The sequence below is a fragment of the Oncorhynchus tshawytscha genome, unplaced genomic scaffold (genome assembly GCF_018296145.1).
Source record: "Oncorhynchus tshawytscha isolate Ot180627B unplaced genomic scaffold, Otsh_v2.0 Un_scaffold_1072_pilon_pilon, whole genome shotgun sequence".
Taxonomy (NCBI): Eukaryota; Metazoa; Chordata; class Actinopteri; order Salmoniformes; family Salmonidae; genus Oncorhynchus; species Oncorhynchus tshawytscha.
The window spans coordinates 187501-208786 of record NW_024609709.1 but is presented as its reverse complement, the minus strand read 5'-3'; the positions used below and the strand labels follow the sequence as shown (position 1 = coordinate 208786).

The 21286-nt window shown below is 44.5% G+C and overlaps 1 protein-coding gene across 1 annotated transcript in view; it reads left to right on the top strand.

The window, feature by feature from the left end:
- The window catches only part of LOC112241973 (oxysterol-binding protein-related protein 3-like), a 128106-nt gene that overhangs the window by 88064 nt on the left and 18756 nt on the right, over positions 1-21286 (top strand). Inside the window, 8 exon segments of the mRNA XM_042317155.1 lie at positions 1332-1427; positions 1703-1868; positions 4399-4532; positions 14231-14341; positions 16953-17090; positions 17943-18033; positions 18229-18353; positions 18796-18915. Of these exon segments, the coding sequence (XP_042173089.1) occupies positions 1332-1427; positions 1703-1868; positions 4399-4532; positions 14231-14341; positions 16953-17090; positions 17943-18033; positions 18229-18353; positions 18796-18915 (981 nt within the window).

The following is a 21286-nucleotide window of genomic DNA, read 5'->3' as shown; positions in this document are numbered from 1 at the left end:
TCTGTAGACTGATGATGTAGGGTGATGACAGTAGTAATCTAGTCTGTAGACTGTCTGTATGATGTAGGGTGATGACAGTAGTAATCTAGTCTGTAGACTGATGATGTAGGGTGATGACAGTAGTAATCTAGTCTGTAGACTGATGATGTAGGGTGATGACAGTAGTAATCTAGTCTGTAGACTGATGATGTAGGGTGATGACAGTAGTAATCTAGTCTGTAGACTGATGGTGTAGGGTGATGACAGTAGTAATCTAGTCTGTAGACTGATGATGGTAGTCTTTTGCCTACATGTTTTTCATCATGCCACGTATTCAAGTGATTGCAGCTATTTCCAAGAAGAGTCTACTTATAACAACTGTGATATGTGGTGATGTTTTCCTACTGACCTTAGTTGATTGCACTGACTGTAAGTCTCTCTGGAGAAGAGTGTCTGCTACAGGACATGACTAAAATGTAAATGTAGCAGACATGTTTATCATTCCATCCAGAAACAGCGTTAAAAGCTTGTCCTCTTTCATCATCTGATTCCACATTGCAAATGAAAGGCATTTATTTACTTTGTAGTATTCTTCAGGAATGCCAGGTTGATGAAGGTATTACTGAAACAAGTTGTACTTTTATAGTTACTGATGTAGAAGTGCACTTACTGGATGTATCCCAAATGGCACCCTATTCCCTATGTAGTGCACTGGTCAAAAATAGTTCACTATATAGGGAATAGGGAAGCATTTAGGACGTATGGATAGTTACTGACATAAAGCACTGCACTCAGTGACAGGAGGAATTTTAAGACTTCTCTTGAAGTTGTTTTGAATTATCTTGTATCTTTTCAGTTCTCTGCTTAATATAGAACACATCATTTTCTCTATCAGTCATTCCTTAAAATAAACTTTTTCTCTCTCTCTCTCTCTCCCTCTCTCTCTCTCTCTCTCTCTCTCTCTCTCTCTCTCTCTCTCTCTCTCTCATTCTCCCCCTCTCTCCCCCTCTCTCCCCTTCTCCCTCTCTTCTCCCTCTCATTCTCCCTCTCTCTCTCTCTCTCTCTCTCTCTCTCTCCCTCTCATTCTCTCTCTCTCTCTCTCTCTCTCTTCTCCCTCTCTCTCTCTCATTCTCCCTCTCTCTCTCTCTCATTCTCCCTCTCTCTCTCTCATTCTCCCTCTCTCTCTCCTCTCTCTCTCTCTCTCTCTCTCTCTCTCTCTCATTCTCCCTCTCTCTCTCTCTCTCTCTCTCTCTCTCTCTCTCATTCTCCCTCTCTCTCTCTCTCTCTCTCTCTCTCTCTCTCTCTCCCTCTCTCTCTCTCTCTCTCTCTCTCTTCTATTTTATTCTAATCAGGCTTCTACATTTGACACCCCCAAAAAGGAAAAAAGGCCCCCAAGGAAATGGCGCGGTTCTAAAAACTACGGCAAAGATGTGAAAACAACACTGCAGGTGCTGTAAAAGGAAACACAGTCAGTTGAAATGTTTGAATAGTTGCCTTTTAAAAACCCTTTCACGTGGGTTAAGCCCGACGGAGACCTTCGGGTCGAAACGTTGCACGAGGGAACTGGGGGAACATTCATCAGTGTATCTGTTCTTTATTTCATGGATAGTTCACTTAACCTCACTTGCAACTTCTGTGCCTCAAAATGTGTGTGTTCATCCACTATTTGGAAAATGGCAGATACATTTCTGTTTGTCTGCTTCCTGTTCCTGTTCCATCCCAGGTTCCCAGTTGCATTTCATCTGGCTCCGTCCGTCTCCACGCCTCCAACCCCAACCTCTCTACTGCAGCCCTGGGGACTGCGAAGGCCTACCCTGAACCTCCCTATATGGACTCTCCTATAGACGTAGCCAAACTACAGGAGGACTTCTGCCGCGTCGCTAACAACCGTAAGTACTCTCTCTCTGTCACCAAACCCAACAACACAGAGACATAACAGACATGATGACAGCTAGTCTTCCTGGGGTCCTGAACCCAACAACACAGAGACATAACAGACATGATGACAGCTAGTCTTCCTGGGGTCCTGAACCCAACAACACAGAGACATAACAGACATGATGACAGCTAGTCTTCCTGGGGTCCTGAACCCAACAACACAGAGACATAACACAGAGACATAACAGACATGATGACAGCTAGTCTTCCTGGGGTCCTGAACCCAACAACACAGAGACATAACAGACATGACGACAGCTAGTCTTCCTGGGGTCATGAACCCAACAACACAGAGGCATAACAGACATGATGACAGCTAGTCTTCCTGGGGTCATGAACCCAACAACACAGAGGCATAACAGATATGATGACAGCTAGTCTTCCTGAACCCAACAACACAGAGACATAACAGACATGATGACAGCTAGTCTTCCTGGGGTCATGAACCCAACAACACAGAGGCATAACAGACATGATGACAGCTAGTCTTCCTGGGGTCATGAACCCAACAACACAGAGGCATAACAGATATGATGACAGCTAGTCTTCCTGAACCCAACAACACAGAGACATAACAGACATGATGACAGCTAGTCTTCCTGGGGTCATGAACCCAACAACACAGAGGCATAACAGACATGATGACAGCTAGTCTTCCTGGGGTCATGAACCCAACAACACAGAGGCATAACAGACATGATGACAGCTAGTCTTCCTGGGGTCATGAACCCAACAACACAGAGACATAACAGACATGATGACAGCTAGTCTTCCTGGGGTCATGAACCCAACAACACAGAGACATAACAGACATGAGAATGTACAAGTCCTCTGTCACAGACACCCAATAGATCTTAATAGGAGACACTTTGTTTTTGATTTAGTATGCCGCCACTCGCATTTTGTGTAATAACATTATATAAAGTATATATAAAGTATGTGGACACCCACATACGCTTGTGGCTGAATGGAAACATGTTCCAACATCTAGTGGAAAGCCTTCCCAGAAACATGAGGTGTTTCGACGAGCAGGTGTCCACATACTTTTGGCCATGTCGTGTATGTAATTCTTCAGAGATCGTCAGGTTGACTATTTAAATTGGGTTAAAATAGGAAATGGACGCTGTCGACTCATCTCCCTGAATTACATATTGACATAGAAACATTGTCTAAAAATGCTAATATGAAAATAGACCATTGAGAAGAGATGAGGCAGAGAAGTGCTGATTGACTCTGAAGCATTCCATTAGCAGTTATTACAGCAGGCCGTCAGTGGTGTCATCATAGTGTGCAATAGGGCTGCAGGCTCCTGGCATGGTAATAGAAACTCTATGTGTGTCTGTGCCATAACACAACTGATAGAGAGTGTTGATGTGAATGACAGGAGGGCAGTGATAACCTCTGATTGAGACTCAGGGGGTAAAAGATCTCAATCAGATGCTCCCTCAGCTGAGCAGGAACCCCAGACTTCTACATTGTAGGTTCTCAGTTATTAATGGAGGAGACATCCTCTGAGGCCTTACACTGAATTATTGAAACCTAGCTAATTGTTGTTAAAGGAGTCATTATCTCTCTCTCGCTCTCTCTCTCTGTCTCTTTCGCTCTCTCTCTCGCTCTCTCTCTCTCGCGCTCTCTCTCTCTCTCTCGCTCTCTCCCTCTCTCTCTCTCTCTCGCTCTCTCTCTCTCTGTCTCTTTCGCTCTCGCTCTCTCTCTCTCTCGCTCTCTCTCTCGCTCTCTCTCTCTCTCTCTCTCTCTCTCTCTGTCTCTTTCGCTCTCTCGCTCTCTCTCTCTCTCTCTCTCTCTCTCGCTCTCTCGCTCTCTCTCTCTCTCGCTCTCTCTGTCTCTGTGTCTCTTTCGCTCTCTCTCTCGCTCTCTGTCTCGCTCTCTCTCTCGCTCTCTCTCTCTCTTTCTCTCTGTCTCTTTCGCTCTCTCTCTCTCTCTCTCTCTCTCTCTCTCTCTCTCTCTCTCTCTCTCTCTCTCGCTCTCTCTCTCTCGCTCTCTCTCTGTCTCTTTCGCTCTTTTGCTCTCTCTCTCTCTCTGCCCCCACCCACTCTCTCGCTCTCTCTCTCTCTGTCTCTTTCGCTCTCTCGCTCTCTCTCTCTCTCTCTCTCGCTCTCTCGCTCTCTCTCTCTCTCGCTCTCTCTGTCTCTGTGTCTCTTTCGCTCTCTCTCTCGCTCTCTCTCTCGCTCTCTCTCTCTCTCTCTCTCTCTCTCTTTCTCTCTGTCTCTTTCGCTCTCTCTCTCTCTCTCTCTCTCTCTCTCTCTCTCTGTCTCTCTCTCTCTCTCTCTCTCTCTCTCGCTCTCTCGCTCTCTCTCTGTCTCTTTCGCTCTTTTGCTCTCTCTCTCTCTCTGCCCCCACCCACTCTCTCGCTCTCTCTCTCTCTGTCTCTTTCGCACTCTCTCTGCCCCCACCCACTCAATCACTCTCTCTCTCTCTCTCTCGCTCTCTCTTGCTCTCTCTCTCTCTCTCTCATTCTCTCAGTGCATGCCACCATGAAGTCAGCCCTGAGCGCTCTCACCTCTGAGAAGGAGAAGTTAAAACAGGTGCTGGACCACCAAGACACATGCCCCCCTACCTCTCCAGGGATTATGGGTCTGAAGAACGCTCTGTCCTCGGTAAGATCCCCTCCACACACCTCTCACTCTGTCACTGCACTGTAGGTCTTCAATCAGGGAGAATTGACATCTCTCCTTTTGACTTGCCATTGTACCCTGGTAGCCTGTCCTCCCACACCGGTGTCTGCTGACAAGCCTGTTACTGGGGATCACTGGCTGTGTACCCACCTGAACACACACAGTCTCACATTCAGTCCTGTAGTCAGGGCCTCCCTCCTTCCCCCCCTCTTTCCCTCCCTCTTTTATAGCCTTCCCACCCTCTTTTACAGCATTCCCACCCTCTTTTACAGCATTCCCTCCCTCTTTTACAGCATTCCCTCCCTCTTTTACAGCATTCCCACCCTCTTTTACAGCATTCCCTCCCTCTTTTACAGCATTCCCTCCCTCTTTTACAGCATTCCCACCCTCTTTTACAGCCTTCCCTCCGTCCTTCCCTCCCTCTTTCCATCCTCCCTCTTTTACAGCCTTCCCTCCGTCCTTCCCTCCCTCTTTCCATCCTCCCTCTTTTACAGCCTTCCCTCCGTCCTTCCCTCCCTCTTTCCATCCTCCCTCTTTTACAGCCTTCCCTCCGTCCTTCCCTCCCTCTTTCCATCCTCCCTCTTTTACAGCATTCCCCCCTCTTTCCCTCCCTTTTTTACAGCCTTCCCTCCCTCTTTTACAGCATTCCCTCCCTCTTTTACAGCATTCCCCCCTCTTTCCCTCCCTCTTTTACAGCCTTCCCTCCATCCTTCCCTCCCTCTTTCCATCCTCCCTCTTTTACAGCCTTCCCTCCCTCCTTCTTTCTCTCTTTCCAGCCTTCCCTCCCTCTTTTACAGCGTTCCCTCCATCCTTCCCTCCCTCTTTCCATCCTTCCCTCCCTCTGTCCTTCCTTCCTTCCTTACCTCCTTCCTTCCCCAGCTAGAGTTTATATTGTGGGTTTTAACATGATTGTGTTTCATATGTTTCAACCTCTGAGTTATTTATACTGAGACTCAGAGGACTACCAGGAAGTAAGAAAACACTAGAGTTATTTATAGTGAGACTCAGAGGACTACCAGGAAGTAAGAAAACACTAGAGTTATTTATACTGAGACTCAGAGGACTACCAGGAAGGAAAGTATTGAGTTGCTCTCTCAGTGGGATGATCCGTTGTTGATGTTTGCGTGTCATTGTTGTTTTTGTTTATCCACTCTGGTTGCTGATGTTTGTCGAGTTTTGGGTGTGTTTTACTAGCTATCAGGTCTTAATGTTTAACTCTAGAAACACTAGAGTTATTTATACTGAGACTCAGAGGACTACCAGGAAGTGAGAAAACACTAGAGTTATTTATACTGGGACTCAGAGGACTACCAGGTGGTAAGAAAACACTAGAGTTATTTATACTGGGACTCAGAGGACTACCAGGAAGTAAGAAAACACTAAAGTTATTTATACTGAGACTCAGAGAACTACCAGGAAGTAAGAAAACACTAAAGTTATTTATACTGAGACTCAGAGGACTACCAGGAAGTGAGAAAACACTAGAGTTATTTATACTGGGACTCAGAGGACTACCAGGTGGTAAGAAAACACTAGAGTTATTTATACTGGGACTCAGAGGACTACCAGGTGGTAAGAAAACACTAGAGTTATTTATACTGGGACTCAGAGGACTACCAGGAAGTAAGAAAACACTAAAGTTATTTATACTGAGACTCAGAGAACTACCAGGAAGTAAGAAAACACTAAAGTTATTTATACTGAGACTCAGAGAACTACCAGGAAGTAAGAAAACACTAGAGTTGTGTGACTGTGATGGGGTTTTCTTTTGCTGTTGTTTCCCTTGTGAAAGAGGTCTTCTGACCTCAATGAGAGAACCTGCTTCAAAACATTTTTAAAAAGTTAACATTACAACAAACTGCAAGATGATATATTTTTCCCTTTGCACAATGCTCTGCACTACAAACGTGTCCATAAGCCTGCAGCTGTGCTTGTTTGGGGCATGTTCTCCTCTGCTCCACTCCTGCCTGCATGTGCTACTATAGATATAGAATGAATAGAACGGAGTTCCCCAGTCAAGTCAGCGATGCCATAATGGGTGGACTGGCAGCCATTGCGAGTGAACCCATAGGACCAAAGCAGAACGTAAGAGTAGGAAGTAAAAGCAGGATTCAACTCAACTGGCATTAGAAAATATTAGAAGGCCCACCACACATTCAGGCTGCTACACAGACTCTATGGAGTCTCTAGTCTAGAGCTTCAACTGTGTTTCAGAGTAGTTTTAAACTCTAAATGGTTAAATGAGTGAGAAATAGATGTCAATGTTGCAATAGTTTGTGAGTGGGCAACATATATTATCATCTGAAATTGACATGTTGAATCATTTTGCCATGTAAAATGATTGTATATTTCCCTAATGGGGACAGTTTGTGTTACTACCTTACACAAGCTGGCATTTTCACCCCATAACATTGAGTGGAATTACACATCCTTTTTACCTCAGATTAGTGATGTTAGTATAAAAGTTTACAGTCATCACGATGACATAAGATTGATTGCTTGAAACGAATCAATATCTTTGGTTTTGTACCGTTGCAACTTCCTTTAAACTGCACACAGAGACATTAAAAAGGGATCCAAGAGTTTATCTGACTCTGGGGAAGTAGATAAACGGCTTCATTACCAACATCCAGAAGTATCCTTTTAAGTTAACTAACTGAAAAGTGGTTTGTTCCGTTTTTCGTGATGGCAGCCTCCAAAATAATCAACATCCGATGTTCTAAAATATAGATATAAGCCTTATGCAAGCTCCCATCTAGTCAACTATGTACAGTGGGGCAAAAAAGTATTTCGTCAGCCACCAATTGTGCAAGTTCTCCCACTTAAAAATATTTTTTTTTAAGTGGGAGAATAATTTGCAAATAAATTCATTAAAAATCCTACAATGTGATTTTCTGGATTTTTTTTTCTCATTTTGTCTGTCATAGTTGAAGTGTACCTATGATGAAAATTACAGGCCTCTCTCATCTTTTTAAGTGGGAGAACTTGCACAATTGGTGGCTGACTAAATACTTTTTTCACACACTGTTGCTGGTATTTTGGCCCATTCCTCCATGCAGATCTCCTCTAGAGCAGTGATGTTTTGGGGCTGTTGCTGGGCAACACGGACTTTCAACTCCCTCCAAAGATTTTCTATGGGGTTGAGATCTGGAGACTGGCTAGGCCACTCCAGGACCTTGAAATGCTTCTTACGAAGCCACTCCTTTGTTGCCCAGGCGGTGTGTTTGGGATCATTGTCATGCTGAAAGACCCAGCCAAGTTTCATCTTCAATGCCCTTGCTGATGGTAGGAGGTTTTCACTCAAAATCTCAAGATACATGGCCCCATTCATTCTTTCCTTTACACGGATCAGTCTTTCTAGTCCCTTTGCAGAAAAACATCCCCAAAGCATGATGTTTCCACCCCCATGCTTCACAGTAGGTATGGTGTTCTTTGGATGCAACTCAGCATTCTTTGTCCTCCAAACACAACGAGTTGAGTTTTTACCAAAAAGTTCTATTTTGGTTTCATCTTACCATATGACATTCTCCCAATCTTCTTCTGGATCATCCAAATGCTCTCTAGCAAACTTCAGACGGGCCTGGACATGTACTGGCTTAAGCAGGGGGACACGTCTGGCACTGCAGGATTTGAGTCCCTGGCGGCGTAGTGTGTTACTAATGGTAGGCTTTGTTACTTTGGTCCCAGCTCTCTGCAGGTCATTCACTAGGTCCCCCCGTGTGATTCTGGGATATTTGCTCACCGTTCTTGTGATCATTTTGACCCCACGGGGTGAGATCTTGCGTGGAGCCCCAGATCGAGGGAGATCATCAGTGGTCTTGTATGTCTTCCATATCCTAATAATTGCTCCCACAGTTGATTTCTTCAAACCAAGCTGCTTACCTATTGCAGATTCAGTCTTCCCAGCCTGGTGCAGGTCTACAATGTTGTTTCTGGTGTCCTTTGACAGCTCTTTGGTCTTGGCCATAGTGGAGTTTTGAGTGTGACTGTTTGAGGTTGTGGACAGGTGTCTTTTATACTGATAACAAGTTCAAACAGGTGCCATTAATACAGGTAACGACTGGAGGACAGAGGAGCCACTTAAAGAAGAAGTTACAGGTCTGTGAGAGCCAGAAATCTTGCTTGTTTGTAGGTGACCAAATACTTATTTTCCACCATAATTTGCAAATACATTCATTAAAAATCCTACAATGTGATTTTCTGGATTTTTTTTTCTCATTGTGTCTGTCATAGTTGAAATGTACCTATGATGAAAATTACAGGCCTCTCTCATCTTTTTAAGTGGGAGAACTTGCACAATTGGTGGCTGACTAAATACTTTTTGCCCCACTGTATTTATGGTTAACACTTGCATCTGTGGCCATAGCAACGCCCCTCTGGTCACTACTCATCGGCTAAAAAAAAGTTTTTCTGACGCCTCTGCAAAATATATATTGTACCACTCAAAAGTTTGGACACACCTACTCATTCAAGAGTGGATAGTTTGAAGAATCTGAAATATAAAATATATTTTGATTTGTTTAACACTATTTTGGTTACTACATGATTCCATATGTGATATTTCATAGTTGTAATGTCTTCACTATTTTTCAACAATGTGGAAAATAGTACAAATAAAGAACAACCCTGGAATGAGTGTCCAAACTTTAGACTGGTACTGTATGTTTTTAAATAAATACATACAGTACCAGTCCCCTAACCCTACCACCCCTCCCCTAATTGGAGTAAACTAATGTACAACAACATTTAGGCTTCTACTTCCAGCTTATACATACTATATACATTTTACTGACACAGTATATTTTACAATAGTGTTTTTTTTCCCTCTACAAGATCTTGCATCTGCAATCCCGCTCTTAACCCTTAAAGGGGATTTTTCAGTCTTAAAGGGGCTTTTTTCAGTCAACCACTAACCACACATTTTTCCTTACCCTTTCTTAAAGCACAGGCTCCTGCGAGCCGTTACGCAAGTTGCCCCTAACCCCCGAAGAGGGTGTGGGTTCCAATACCAAATGATATGAGCATTATCTCATAATGATCCGAGCCCCCTATCACTGTGGTAACCTCTCCTCCTTTTAGAAGGAGTCTGACCTGGGGATATTCAACGTCCATTATTTCTCTCATGTTCATGTTCATACTCCTCTGTGCTCTGTTTGTGAGTTTAAGTGAAACTACTTCATGGGTGTGTGTGAGATTAGGGCCTTCCTGTCAGCACTTCCTGCCCACGCTCTCTGCTTACTAAAAATGACTCTGAAAACTAGGCCTAAACAAACTTACTCTGACGCTAGCTAACCACTTAATACAACTTGTTTTCTCTAGATGTATACTAACGTTCAGAAGTTTGGGGCCACTTAGAAATGTCATTATTTTTTTAAAGAAAAGCTATTTTTTTGTCCATTAAAATAAAATAAAATAGATCAGAAATACAGTGAAGACATTGTTAATGTTGTAAATGACTATTGTAGCTGGAAACGGCAGATTTTTCTGCCGTTTCCAGCTGGATGAAGGCATTTGTGGGTGAAGGCTTTTCCATGCGAGAAATTGCCAAGAAACTGAAGATCTCGTACAACGCTGTGTACCACTTCCTTCACAGAACAGCGCAAACTGGCTCTAACCAGAATAGAAAGAGGAGTGGGAGGCCCTGGTGCACAACTGAGCAAGAGGACAAGTATATTAGAGTGTCTAGTTTGAGAAACAGATGCCTCACAAGTCCTCAACTGGCAGCTTCATTTAAATAGTACCCGCAAAACACCAGTCTCAACATCAACAGTGAAGAGGCGACTCCGGGATGTTGGCCTTCTAGGGAGAGTTGCTAAGAAGAAGCCATATCTCAGACTGGCCAATAAAAAGAAAAGATTAAGATGGGCAAAAGAACACAGACAATGGACAGAGGAACTCTGCCTAGAAGGCCAGCATCCCGGAGTCGCCTCTTCACTGTTGACATTGAGACTGGTGTTTTGTTGGTACTATTTAATGAAGCTGCCAGTTGAGGACATGTGAGGCGTCTGTTTCTCAAACTAGACAAAAGCTAAATCTGGAGACTTACAGTGCCTTGCGAAAGTATTCGGCCCCCTTGAACTTTGCGACCTTTTGCCACATTTCAGGCTTCAAACATCAAGATATAAAACTGTATTTTTTTGTGAAGAATCAACAACAAGTGGGACACAATCATGAAGTGGAACGACATTTATTGGATATTTCAAACTTTCTTAACAAATCAAAAACTGAAAAATTGGGCGTGCAAAATTATTCAGCCCCCTTAAGTTAATACTTTGTAGCGCCACCTTTTGCTGCGATTACAGCTGTAAATCGCTTGGGGTATGTCTCTATCAGTTTTGCACATCGAGAGACTGAAATTTTTCCCATTCCTCCTTGCAAAACAGCTCGAGCTCAGTGAGGTTGGATGGAGAGCATTTGTGAACAGCAGTTTTCAGTTCTTTCCACAGATTCTCGGTTGGATTCAGGTCTGGACTTTGACTTGGCCATTCTAACACCTGGATATGTTTATTTTTGAACCATTCCATTTTAGATTTTGCTTTATGTTTTGGATCATTGTCTTGTTGGAAGACAAATCTCCGTCCCAGTCTCAGGTCTTTTGCAGACTCCATCAGGTTTTCTTCCAGAATGGTCCTGTATTTGGCTCCATCCATCTTCCCATCAATTTTAACCATCTTCCCTGTCCCTGCTGAAGAAAAGCAGGCCCAAACCATGATGCTGCCACCACCATGTTTGACAGTGGGGATGGTGTGTTCAGGGTGATGAGCTGTGTTGCTTTTACGCCAAACATAACGTTTTGCATTGTTGCCAAAAAGTTCAATTTTGGTTTCATCTGACCAGAGCACCTTCTTCCACATGTTTGGTGTGTCTCCCAGGTGGCTTGTGGCAAACTTTAAACAACACTTTTTATGGATATCTTTAAGAAATGGCTTTCTTCTTGCCACTCTTCCATAAAGGCCAGATTTGTGCAATATACGACTGATTGTTGTCCCATGGACAGAGTCTCCCACCTCAGCTGTAGATCTCTGCAGTTCATCCAGAGTGATCATGGGCCTCTTGGCTGCATCTCTGATCAGTCTTCTCCTTGTATATGAGCTGAAAGTTTAGAGGGACGGCCAGGTCTTGGTAGATTTGCAGTGGTCTGATACTCCTTCCATTTCAATATTATCGCTTGCACAGTGCTCCTTGGGATGTTTAAAGCTTGGGAAATATTTTTGTATCCAAATCCGGCTTTAAACTTCTTCACAACAGTATCTCGGACCTGCCTGGTGTGTTCCTTGTTCTTCATGATGCTCTCTGCGCTTTTAACGGACCTCTGAGACTATCACAGTGCAGGTGCATTTATACAGAGACTTGATTACACACAGGTGGATTGTATTTATCATCATTAGTCATTTAGGTCAACATTGGATCATTCAGAGATCCTCACTGAACTTCTGGAGAGAGTTTGCTGTACTGAAAGTAAAGGGGCTAAATAATTTTGCACGCCCAATTTTTCAGTTTTTGATTTGTTAAAAAAGTTTGAAATATCCAATAAATGTCGTTCCACTTTATGATTGTGTCCCACTTGTTGTTGATTCTTCACAAAAAATTCCATTTTTATATCTTTATGTTTGAAGCCTGAAATGTGGCAAAAGGTCGCAAAGTTCAAGGGGGCCGAATACTTTCGCAAGGCACTGTATATATCCCTCACTAACTATAAGCATCAGCTGTCAGAGCAGCTTAGCTATCACAGAGCAGCTTACCTGTAAATAGCCCACCCAACTACCTCATCCCCATATTGTTATTTTTATTTGTTTTGCTCTTTTGCACCCCAGTATCTCTACTTGCACATCATCATTTGCACATCTATCACTTCAATGTTAATTGCTAAATTGTAATTATTTCGCCACTATGGCCTATTTATTGCCTTACCTCCCTTATCTTACTACATTGGCACACACGGTATATAGATTTTTCTATTGTGTTATTGACTGTACGTACTGGCCGTCTATTCCTCTTCTTTCTTGGATAATCAGTTTGCTGAAATAAGTCATGATATTTTGAAGATCAATACATAAAAGTTACTCCCGACACACACGTGTCACACTTGTATTCAGATGACTTGTAATTTTGCTAGATTAGTGCCTTGTAAACTGCTCACGTGCCAATATTTACCAAGCTGTCACTCAAGACACAAATTGATTAGCTTGTTCTACTGTAATCAAATAGCTTGTGCAAATGAATCCCTCACATTGATATTGAATTGAAATGAATGGAACTGGGACAATAGCAGCGGCAACATTGCAGCGTCTTCTAACAGACAAACCTCTAGGAACTTTGGTGTCCAACATCTACCTGACGTTAGATGACAACCAGTCATAGCCGTAGTATACTGTATGAAGCACACTCACAGATTTTATAACAATTACATATATTTCTCACTATCTTTAACCATGGAGAGAGTTTTAAAATGTTACTAAACACAAGTTAACCTTGCGCTCTAGACTAGTTTCCATAGTGACTGTGCAGCAGCCTGAACATTTGACTTCCCTACATTCAGTGGCTAGCTACACTACAAAAATAATCGTACCGCGTTTCCGTGAAGCAATCGTAGTGACAGTCCACCACAACAAACCCAAGAGTTTCCTGATTAGCAAATGTTAGTGTATGTTTCATTTCATTGTGTATTAAAAACACAGTTTGAGATCGTTGTGAGGGGATTTCACCAGTGGTTGAATGGGGAATTGGTCTTGCCGGGAAAATGTTGTCCGAGGTTGCAACAGTAAACAAGGGGGGCGGGGCTTAGAGGGTTAGAGGTTCCAAGCCCATTCTATTCATTCTATTTCTATGTGTGCTGTTGCTGCAGGGAGGGAGGTGTTGTCTCAACAACCGAAGACTTTGCTTAAACACCTTGCTTGTTTCAGCAAGGAGCAACAAAAAGTTACATCAAGTTATCGCAGAAATGGACTCAACCACAATAGTGCCTGGTCATCCCGTCTTCAGTCAGCTGTTCGTTCCATATTTTTTATAACGGTTATGACGGTTATTTAATTTATTCATGACGGGCTTCATCCATAACCTCCAGCCCTAATGGCATATCAGTGTCTGGAAGGAAGTGACATTGTATTTTGTTCGATGTCTTGCCTCTCTAAGTCACTCTTGAAAGACCTCTGTTCTTAACCACTCCTACTACTGATGAGGCAGGTCTCATCTTGTTTGGGTCTTCTCAGAGCTTATTGGGGAGACATTTCTCAGCACCTCATCACATCTTCCCCACAGCTGTGTGTTCCTACAGCACCTGTTTTCAGTACATGATGAACCCATTGACACAATCTATAAGTGGTTGGCTGTTTGTGCAGAATCACATATATTTATATTTTTGAATTGGTAGAAACAGTATTGCGGAAAATGTTTGATAGAAAATGTTTGATTAGGAAAATAAAAAAGTATGAATCATACCAGTCAGTAGAGATAAGTGGTGTTTTGGTGTCCCAGGGTCATATTCACTTTGCACCAAACAGAAGATAACAGACTGCAACACGGAGGATGTGTCCAATAAGAAACACTCGTTTTTCATTCTTTTGCTGCAAAAGGTTTTGCTACGGTGTGCACTAATGAATACGTCCCAGCATTGTGTGTGTGTGTGTGTGTGTGTGGCTGTGTGCTGAAACAGAACACTGGTTGTTTGTTGTTCCATCCAGGCTATAGCCCAGAACTCTGAACTGAGAGAGCGGCTGAGCAACATTCACGCTGAGTCCAGCTGCGTCCCAGAACCCTCCACTGGGCTCATAAACCTCTCTGGTCCCCTACAGGTGGGTGTGGGACGTGCATGATGACGTGCATGATGACACACCCTCCCTCCCTCCCACATCAGCATCATCAGGTTTACAAAATTCCGCTAACGTGTCAGAGGATTCTGGATTCCAGAGGATTCTGGATTCTAGAGGATTCTGGGTACCAGAGGATTCTGGATTCCAGAGGATTCTGGATTCTAGAGGATTCTGGATTCTAGAGGATTCTGGGTACCAGAGGATTCTGGATTCCAGAGGATTCTGGATTTTATGCATTTTCCCTCCCAATTCTAGGAATCTAAACGGTGATTTCTGGGAAAACCTGGGAACTTAACAGACTTTTCCAACTGTGATCATCATCATTATTATCCAGTGAGAACAGGCTATATGTTTATAAAAACATCTGACACATTATCATCTGCTAGCCTTAGTCCCAATACAACAGGTGTTGTCCCACTCACTGCTTGTTCTGACACATTATCATCTGCTGGCCTTAGTCCCAATACAACAGGTGTTGTCACACTCACTGCTTGTTCAGCCCCCCTGTAATGATGAGTGGTTATCAGCACAACATCTCCTTAGTTGTTACAGAGTAACAGGTTCAGTAGTGTTTTCTACTCCTAACTGTTACAATATGGATGCTTAGTGTTGATAGCTCCAACTCCTACTTATCAAGCTGAGTGTTGAGACAACAACTGATTAGACTGAAGGGATTGTTAGTTGTAAACACCTCTCCTTCTGTTCAGAGTCAGTTGTTATCCTTAAGAGCTCACACACACACACACACACACACACACACACACACACACACACACACGAACAGAGAATCAGAGTCCATTGGTACCCTCCGGAGCTCACTGTTGTGTTTATTTAATCAGATCTGATGATAGGGTACAGCCTGATCCTGTTGATCACATCCCTGGATGCTTCTAGTACTCACACACACTCACATGCCCACACACACACACATTCCCACACACACACACACATGCCCACACACACACACACACGCACATGCACACATACAAAACAAACACACACACACACACACACACACACAGTTAGTGATTCTGTTATTGTCAGAGGAGTTTCCTCAGAGGAAGGCTTCCCTGTTTCCTCATCATTAATTGGTCCACAGAGGCACGAAGGAATCAACAAGTAGGCCTAATGCACTGTCTGGGTCCCCCTCTGGGCCCTGGTCAACAGTACTGTCTGGGTCCCCCTCTGGGCCCTGGTCAACAGTACTGTCTGGGTCCCCCTCTGGGCCCTGGTCAACAGTACTGTCTGGGTCCCCCTCTGGTCCCTGGTCAACAGTACTGTCTGGGTCCCACTCTGGTCCCTGGTCAACAGTACTGTCTGGGTCCCACTCTGGTCCCTGGTCAACAGTACTGTCTGGGTCCCCCTCTGGGCCCTGGTCAACAGTACTGTCTGGGTCCCCCTCTGGTCCCTGGTCAACAGTACTGTCTGGGTCCCCTCTGGTCCCTGGTCAACAGTACTGTCTGGGTCCCCTCTGGTCCCTGGTCAACAGTACTGTCTGGGTCCCCCTCTGGTCCCTGGTCAACAGTACTGTCTGGGTCCCCCTCTGGTCCCTGGTCAACAGTACTGTCTGGGTCCCCCTCTGGGCCCTGGTCAACAGTACTGTCTGGGTCCCCCTCTGGGCCCTGGTCAACAGTACTGTCTGGGTCCCCCTCTGGGCCCTGGTCAACAGTACTGTCTGGGTCCCCCTCTGGGCCCTGGTCAACAGTACTGTCTGGGTCCCCCTCTGGGCCCTGGTCAACAGTACTGTCTGGGTCCCCCTCTGGGCCCTGGTCAACAGTACTGTCTGGGTCCCCCCTCTGGGCCCTGGTCAACAGTACTGTCTGGGTCCCCCTCTGGGCCCTGGTCAACAGTACTGTCTGGGTCCCCCTCTGGTCCCTGGTCAACAGTACTGTCTGGGTCCCCCTCTGGGCCCTGGTCAACAGTACTGTCTGGGTCCCCCTCTGGGCCCTGGTCAACAGTACTGTCTGGGTCCCCCTCTGGGCCCTGGTCAACAGTACTGTCTGGGTCCCCCTCTGGGCCCTGGTCAACAGTACTGTCTGGGTCCCCCTCTGGTCCCTGGTCAACAGTACTGTCTGGGTCCCCCTCTGGGCCCTGGTCAACAGTACTGTCTGGGTCCCCCTCTGGGCCCTGGTCAACAGTACTGTCTGGGTCCCCCTCTGGGCCCTGGTCAACAGTACTGTCTGGGTCCCCCTCTGGGCCCTGGTCAACAGTACTGTCTGGGTCCCCCTCTGGGCCCTGGTCAACAGTACTGTCCTATAACAGGAATAATGTACATTTGAGACACAACCTGTATGTGTGTTCAATTCACACCGTCACGCTCTTCTTTGGAAATGTACATGTTTAATCATGGTTTATTGTTTCAGACAGTAATGTTTCTTCCTTTTGAAAGTTCTAACAACAGGAGAATGAGTTCAAATCTATCTAAGCCTAAACCTAGCTGAATTAATCTGAGCCTAAACCTAGCTGAATTAATCTAAGCCTAAACCTAGCTGAATTAATCTAAGCCTAAACCTAGCTGAATTAATCTGAGCCTATACCTAACTGAATTAATTTAAGCCTAAACCTAACTTACATTATGTTCTCCTCTTATTAGAAGCAAGACTCCACCGATGGATCCCACCCCCTAGTTCACCAGGCGTCCAATGAGAGCAGAGCGTCCATCACAGAGTCTCTGTCAGAGTTCTTCGATGCTCAGGAGGTTCTACTGTCTGCCAGCTCCTCAGAAAACGAGGTCAGTGTCTGACCTCGGAGGTCAGCTCTCTCTCTTTGCTGTTGAAACCAGTCAATACTGGAGGAGGAGAGGAGGAGGGAGCGGGAGGAGGAGGGAGGGGTGGAGGGATAGGAGGAAAGGGAGGGAGGGAGGATCGGGGAGGGAGGAGGAGGAAGAGGAGCAAGGGGAGGCTATGGTGTGGGAGGAGGATGAGGAGAGAGGATGAGGAGGAGAGGGAGGAGGATGAGGATAGAGGAGGGAGAATGAGGAGGGAGGGGACTGAGGAGGGAGCGGGAGGAGGAGGGAGGATGAGGAGGGAGGGGGGAGAGAAAGAGGAGGAAAGAGAGGAGGGAGGAGGAGAGAGAGAGGAGGGAGGGGAATGAGGATGGAGGAGGAGAAAGAGAGGAGGGAGGAGGTGGAGAGAGGAGTAACAGACAGAGAACTGGAAGATATTTTGTCTGGACAAACTTCTGGCTTCAGACTTAATGAGGCACCTCCAGTCAGAGCTCTGAGCTACAGGACATGTTCAGTATGTTTTCTGTTCCTGTGTGAAAGTTAATTACCCCCATCTAAAAATAACATACCCTTACTGCAGAGAGGAGAGGAGCTGAGGTGTACATTAGTCAGTGTCTTCTCTGGGACCGACCGTCTGCCTCCCCCTCCGTTCTCAAACCCACTGAATGCATCCCAAATGGCATCCTATTCCCTATTTAGGGCACCATTTAGGATGTTCCCATATGTTGTGACAGGATGTTGAAAGGGACCTGACAGCTTCCTGTTTCCTGGTTCTCGCATCTCTCAGGTGGGAGCTGTAAAAAAAAAAGGTATATTTGACCACTAATGATAATCTGGGATTTATTCTTTATCCTGCAGGCCTCTGATGATGACTCATACATCAGTGACAACGTCAGCGACAACATCTCCATGGACAACTTCAGCAACGAGACGGAGAGACCTAACTCGGGTAAGGGGACACTTTACCATGTGTGTTTCAAGTGGCGCCCTATTCCCAGTATAATGCACTCCTGTTGACCGGGGCTCATAGCTCTGTTCAACACTAGTACATTAGGGTGCAATTTGGGACTTGTTTTCCTGGTTACGTATTGACATACAGTAGTTATGACCACTAATATCCTGATCATAACCCTCCACCCTCCAGGCTGTGAAGAGAACGGGGCCCTTCTGAGAAGACGCAGGTCGTGCCTCCCGTCGGCCAGCCCTAACACCAGTAACATCAGTCTATGGAACATCCTTAAGAACAACATAGGGAAAGACCTCTCCAAGGTATCCAAGGACTTATAGCTTTATTTCTGTCAACTGTGTTGGTTTATTTCTGTCAACTGTGTTGGTTTATTTCTGTCAACTGTGTTGGTTTATTTCTGTCAACTGTGTTGGTTTATTTCTGTCTACTGTGTTGGTTTATTTCTGTCAACTGTGTTGGTTTATTTCTGTCAACTGTGTTGGTTTATTTCTGTCAACTGTGTTGGTTTATTTCTGTCTACTGTGTTGGTTTATTTCTGTCAACTGTGTTGGTTTTTTGTTGTGTTTGTGATTTGTCTCTGCCTACGTAGAGCTCTAAACATTACTAAATGTCTTATTATTTTACTTACATTATTCTATTTGGTTTACGTGACATTATTACATTATTACTACATTTGTTTTCTTATGAAGGTGACCGAATCTAGCTTTGTGATTGCTGTGTAAATGTGTTCTTATAATTATACAGGTGGCTATGCCTGTTCAGCTGAACGAGCCCCTCAACACCCTGCAGAGACTGTGTGAGGAGCTGGAGTACAGCGAGCTGCTGGACAGAGCTGCTAACACACAGGACCCCTTAGAACGCATGGTGAGAGGACACACACACACACACACACACACACACACACACACACACACACACACACACACACACACACACACACACACACACACACACACACACACACACACATACACACACACTGGACCCCTTTGAACGCATGGTGAGAGGACACACACACACACACACACACATACACACACACACACACACACACACACACACACACACACACACACACACACACACACACACACACACACACATACACATACACATACACATACACATACACACACATACACACATACACACACATACACACACACACACACATACACACACACACACACACACACACACACACACACACACACACACACACACACACACACACACACACACACACACACACACACACACACACACACACACTGGACTCCTTTGAGGGTATGGAGAGAGAATATGCTCTAAATACACACACACTGACGTACCACTTTCACAATGGGACCCGCACACATACACACACCGAACAGATTCACACATCTGAGCACACAAGACCCCTTCTGCACAAATGGTGAATAATACACACTCTTCACGGTAGTGCTGTAATGTCCTATGGACATTTGAGGAGAAATTACATTTCATTCCCACTGGCTAGATCCTGATTGGACACATCGGCTGTAGCCAGTAGTGTGCCTCGGCTCGCTCCATTTTAAATTACTTGGTACAAATGATCTGTTTGGTTTTCTGCTTTTGTGCATATAATTGTTTATCGGCAATTGTATATGACTACTAAAATGGATTGAGGATTTAGGATCAGCACTTCGCTGATTTGATGGCGCTTTGTATTCACTGACCAGTTTTTCTAAAGCGAGAGACATTTGATGAAAGCCTTTGAAGACATGGGACCTCACTGCGGTAATAAATCTGTGTGGAATATATTTCCTGCAGAGCGTTTGTTCCATTTGAAATGATGAATGTGTGTTACCGGCTGCAGTAGCTTAGTGTGAAGGACCAGAACTAGACCCACAGCTTCCAGACTCCCCGACCAATAGAAGTTGAGTGGAGTTTGTCAGTTTGTCAGAGAGGTGGGCGTCATAGCGATGATAGATGAGGTGAACTAGAGAAAAGGGCAGAGGTGTCAGTAAATACAGGCTGCGTTCCAAATGGCTCCCTATACCCATTAAGGCTCTGGTCAAAAGTAGTGCACTTGGGAATAGGGTGCTATTTGGGATGCAACCTGTATTTATTGACACCTCAGCCCTTTTCTCTAGTTCACCTCATGGATCATCGCTATGATTGTGTGTTCTCTTCCTCCTCTCACTGCATTATCAGCAGGCAGAGCCAAACATCAATCAACAGCTAGGCATTAGTTACAGACAGAGGTACAGTAATGCTACATCAATCAATAGCTAGGCATTAGTTACAGACAGAGGTACAGTAATGCTACATCAATCAATAGCTAGGCATTAGTTACAGACAGAGGTACAGTAATGCTACATTACTCAACAGTTAGGCATTAGTTACAGACAGAGGTACAGTAATGCTACATCAATCAATAGCTAGGCATTAGTTACAGACAGAGGTACAGTAATGCTACATCAATCAACAGCTAGGCATTAGTTACAGACAGAGGTACAGTAATGCTACATCAATCAATAGCTAGGCATTAGTTACAGACAGAGGTACAGTAATGCTACATTACTCAACAGTTAGGCATTAGTTACAGACAGAGGTACAGTAATGCTACATTAATCAATAGCTAGGCATTAGTTACAGACAGAGGTACAGTAATGCTACATTAATCAATAGCTAGGCATTAGTTACAGACAGAGGTACAGTAATGTTACATCAATCAATAGCTAAGCATTAGTTACAGACAGAGGTACAGTAATGCTACATTAATCATTAGTTACAGACAGAGGTACAGTAATGCTACATTAATCAATAGCTAGGCATTAGTTACAGACAGAGGTACAGTAATGCTACATTAATCAATAGCTAGGCATTAGTTACAGACAGAGGTACAGTAATGTTACATCAATAGCATTAGTTACAGATAGAGGTACAGTAATGCTACATCAATCAACAGCTAGGCATTAGTTACAGACAGAGGTACAGTAATGCTACATTAATCAATAGCTAAGCATTAGTTACAGACAGAGGTACAGTACTTGTGTTAGTTTAATTACAACCTGCTCCCAAACCCAGTCCTCCTTGGCCCCCCCTGTGTGCATATTTATTTTTTTCCCCAGGCACTACACAGCGGATTCAAACAACCAACTCATCATCAAGCTTTGATTATTTGAATCAGCTCTATAGTGCAAGGGTAATGACTAAATGTACGCTTATTGGTGTCCCCAGGACTTAGTTTGGGAAACACTGATTTAACACA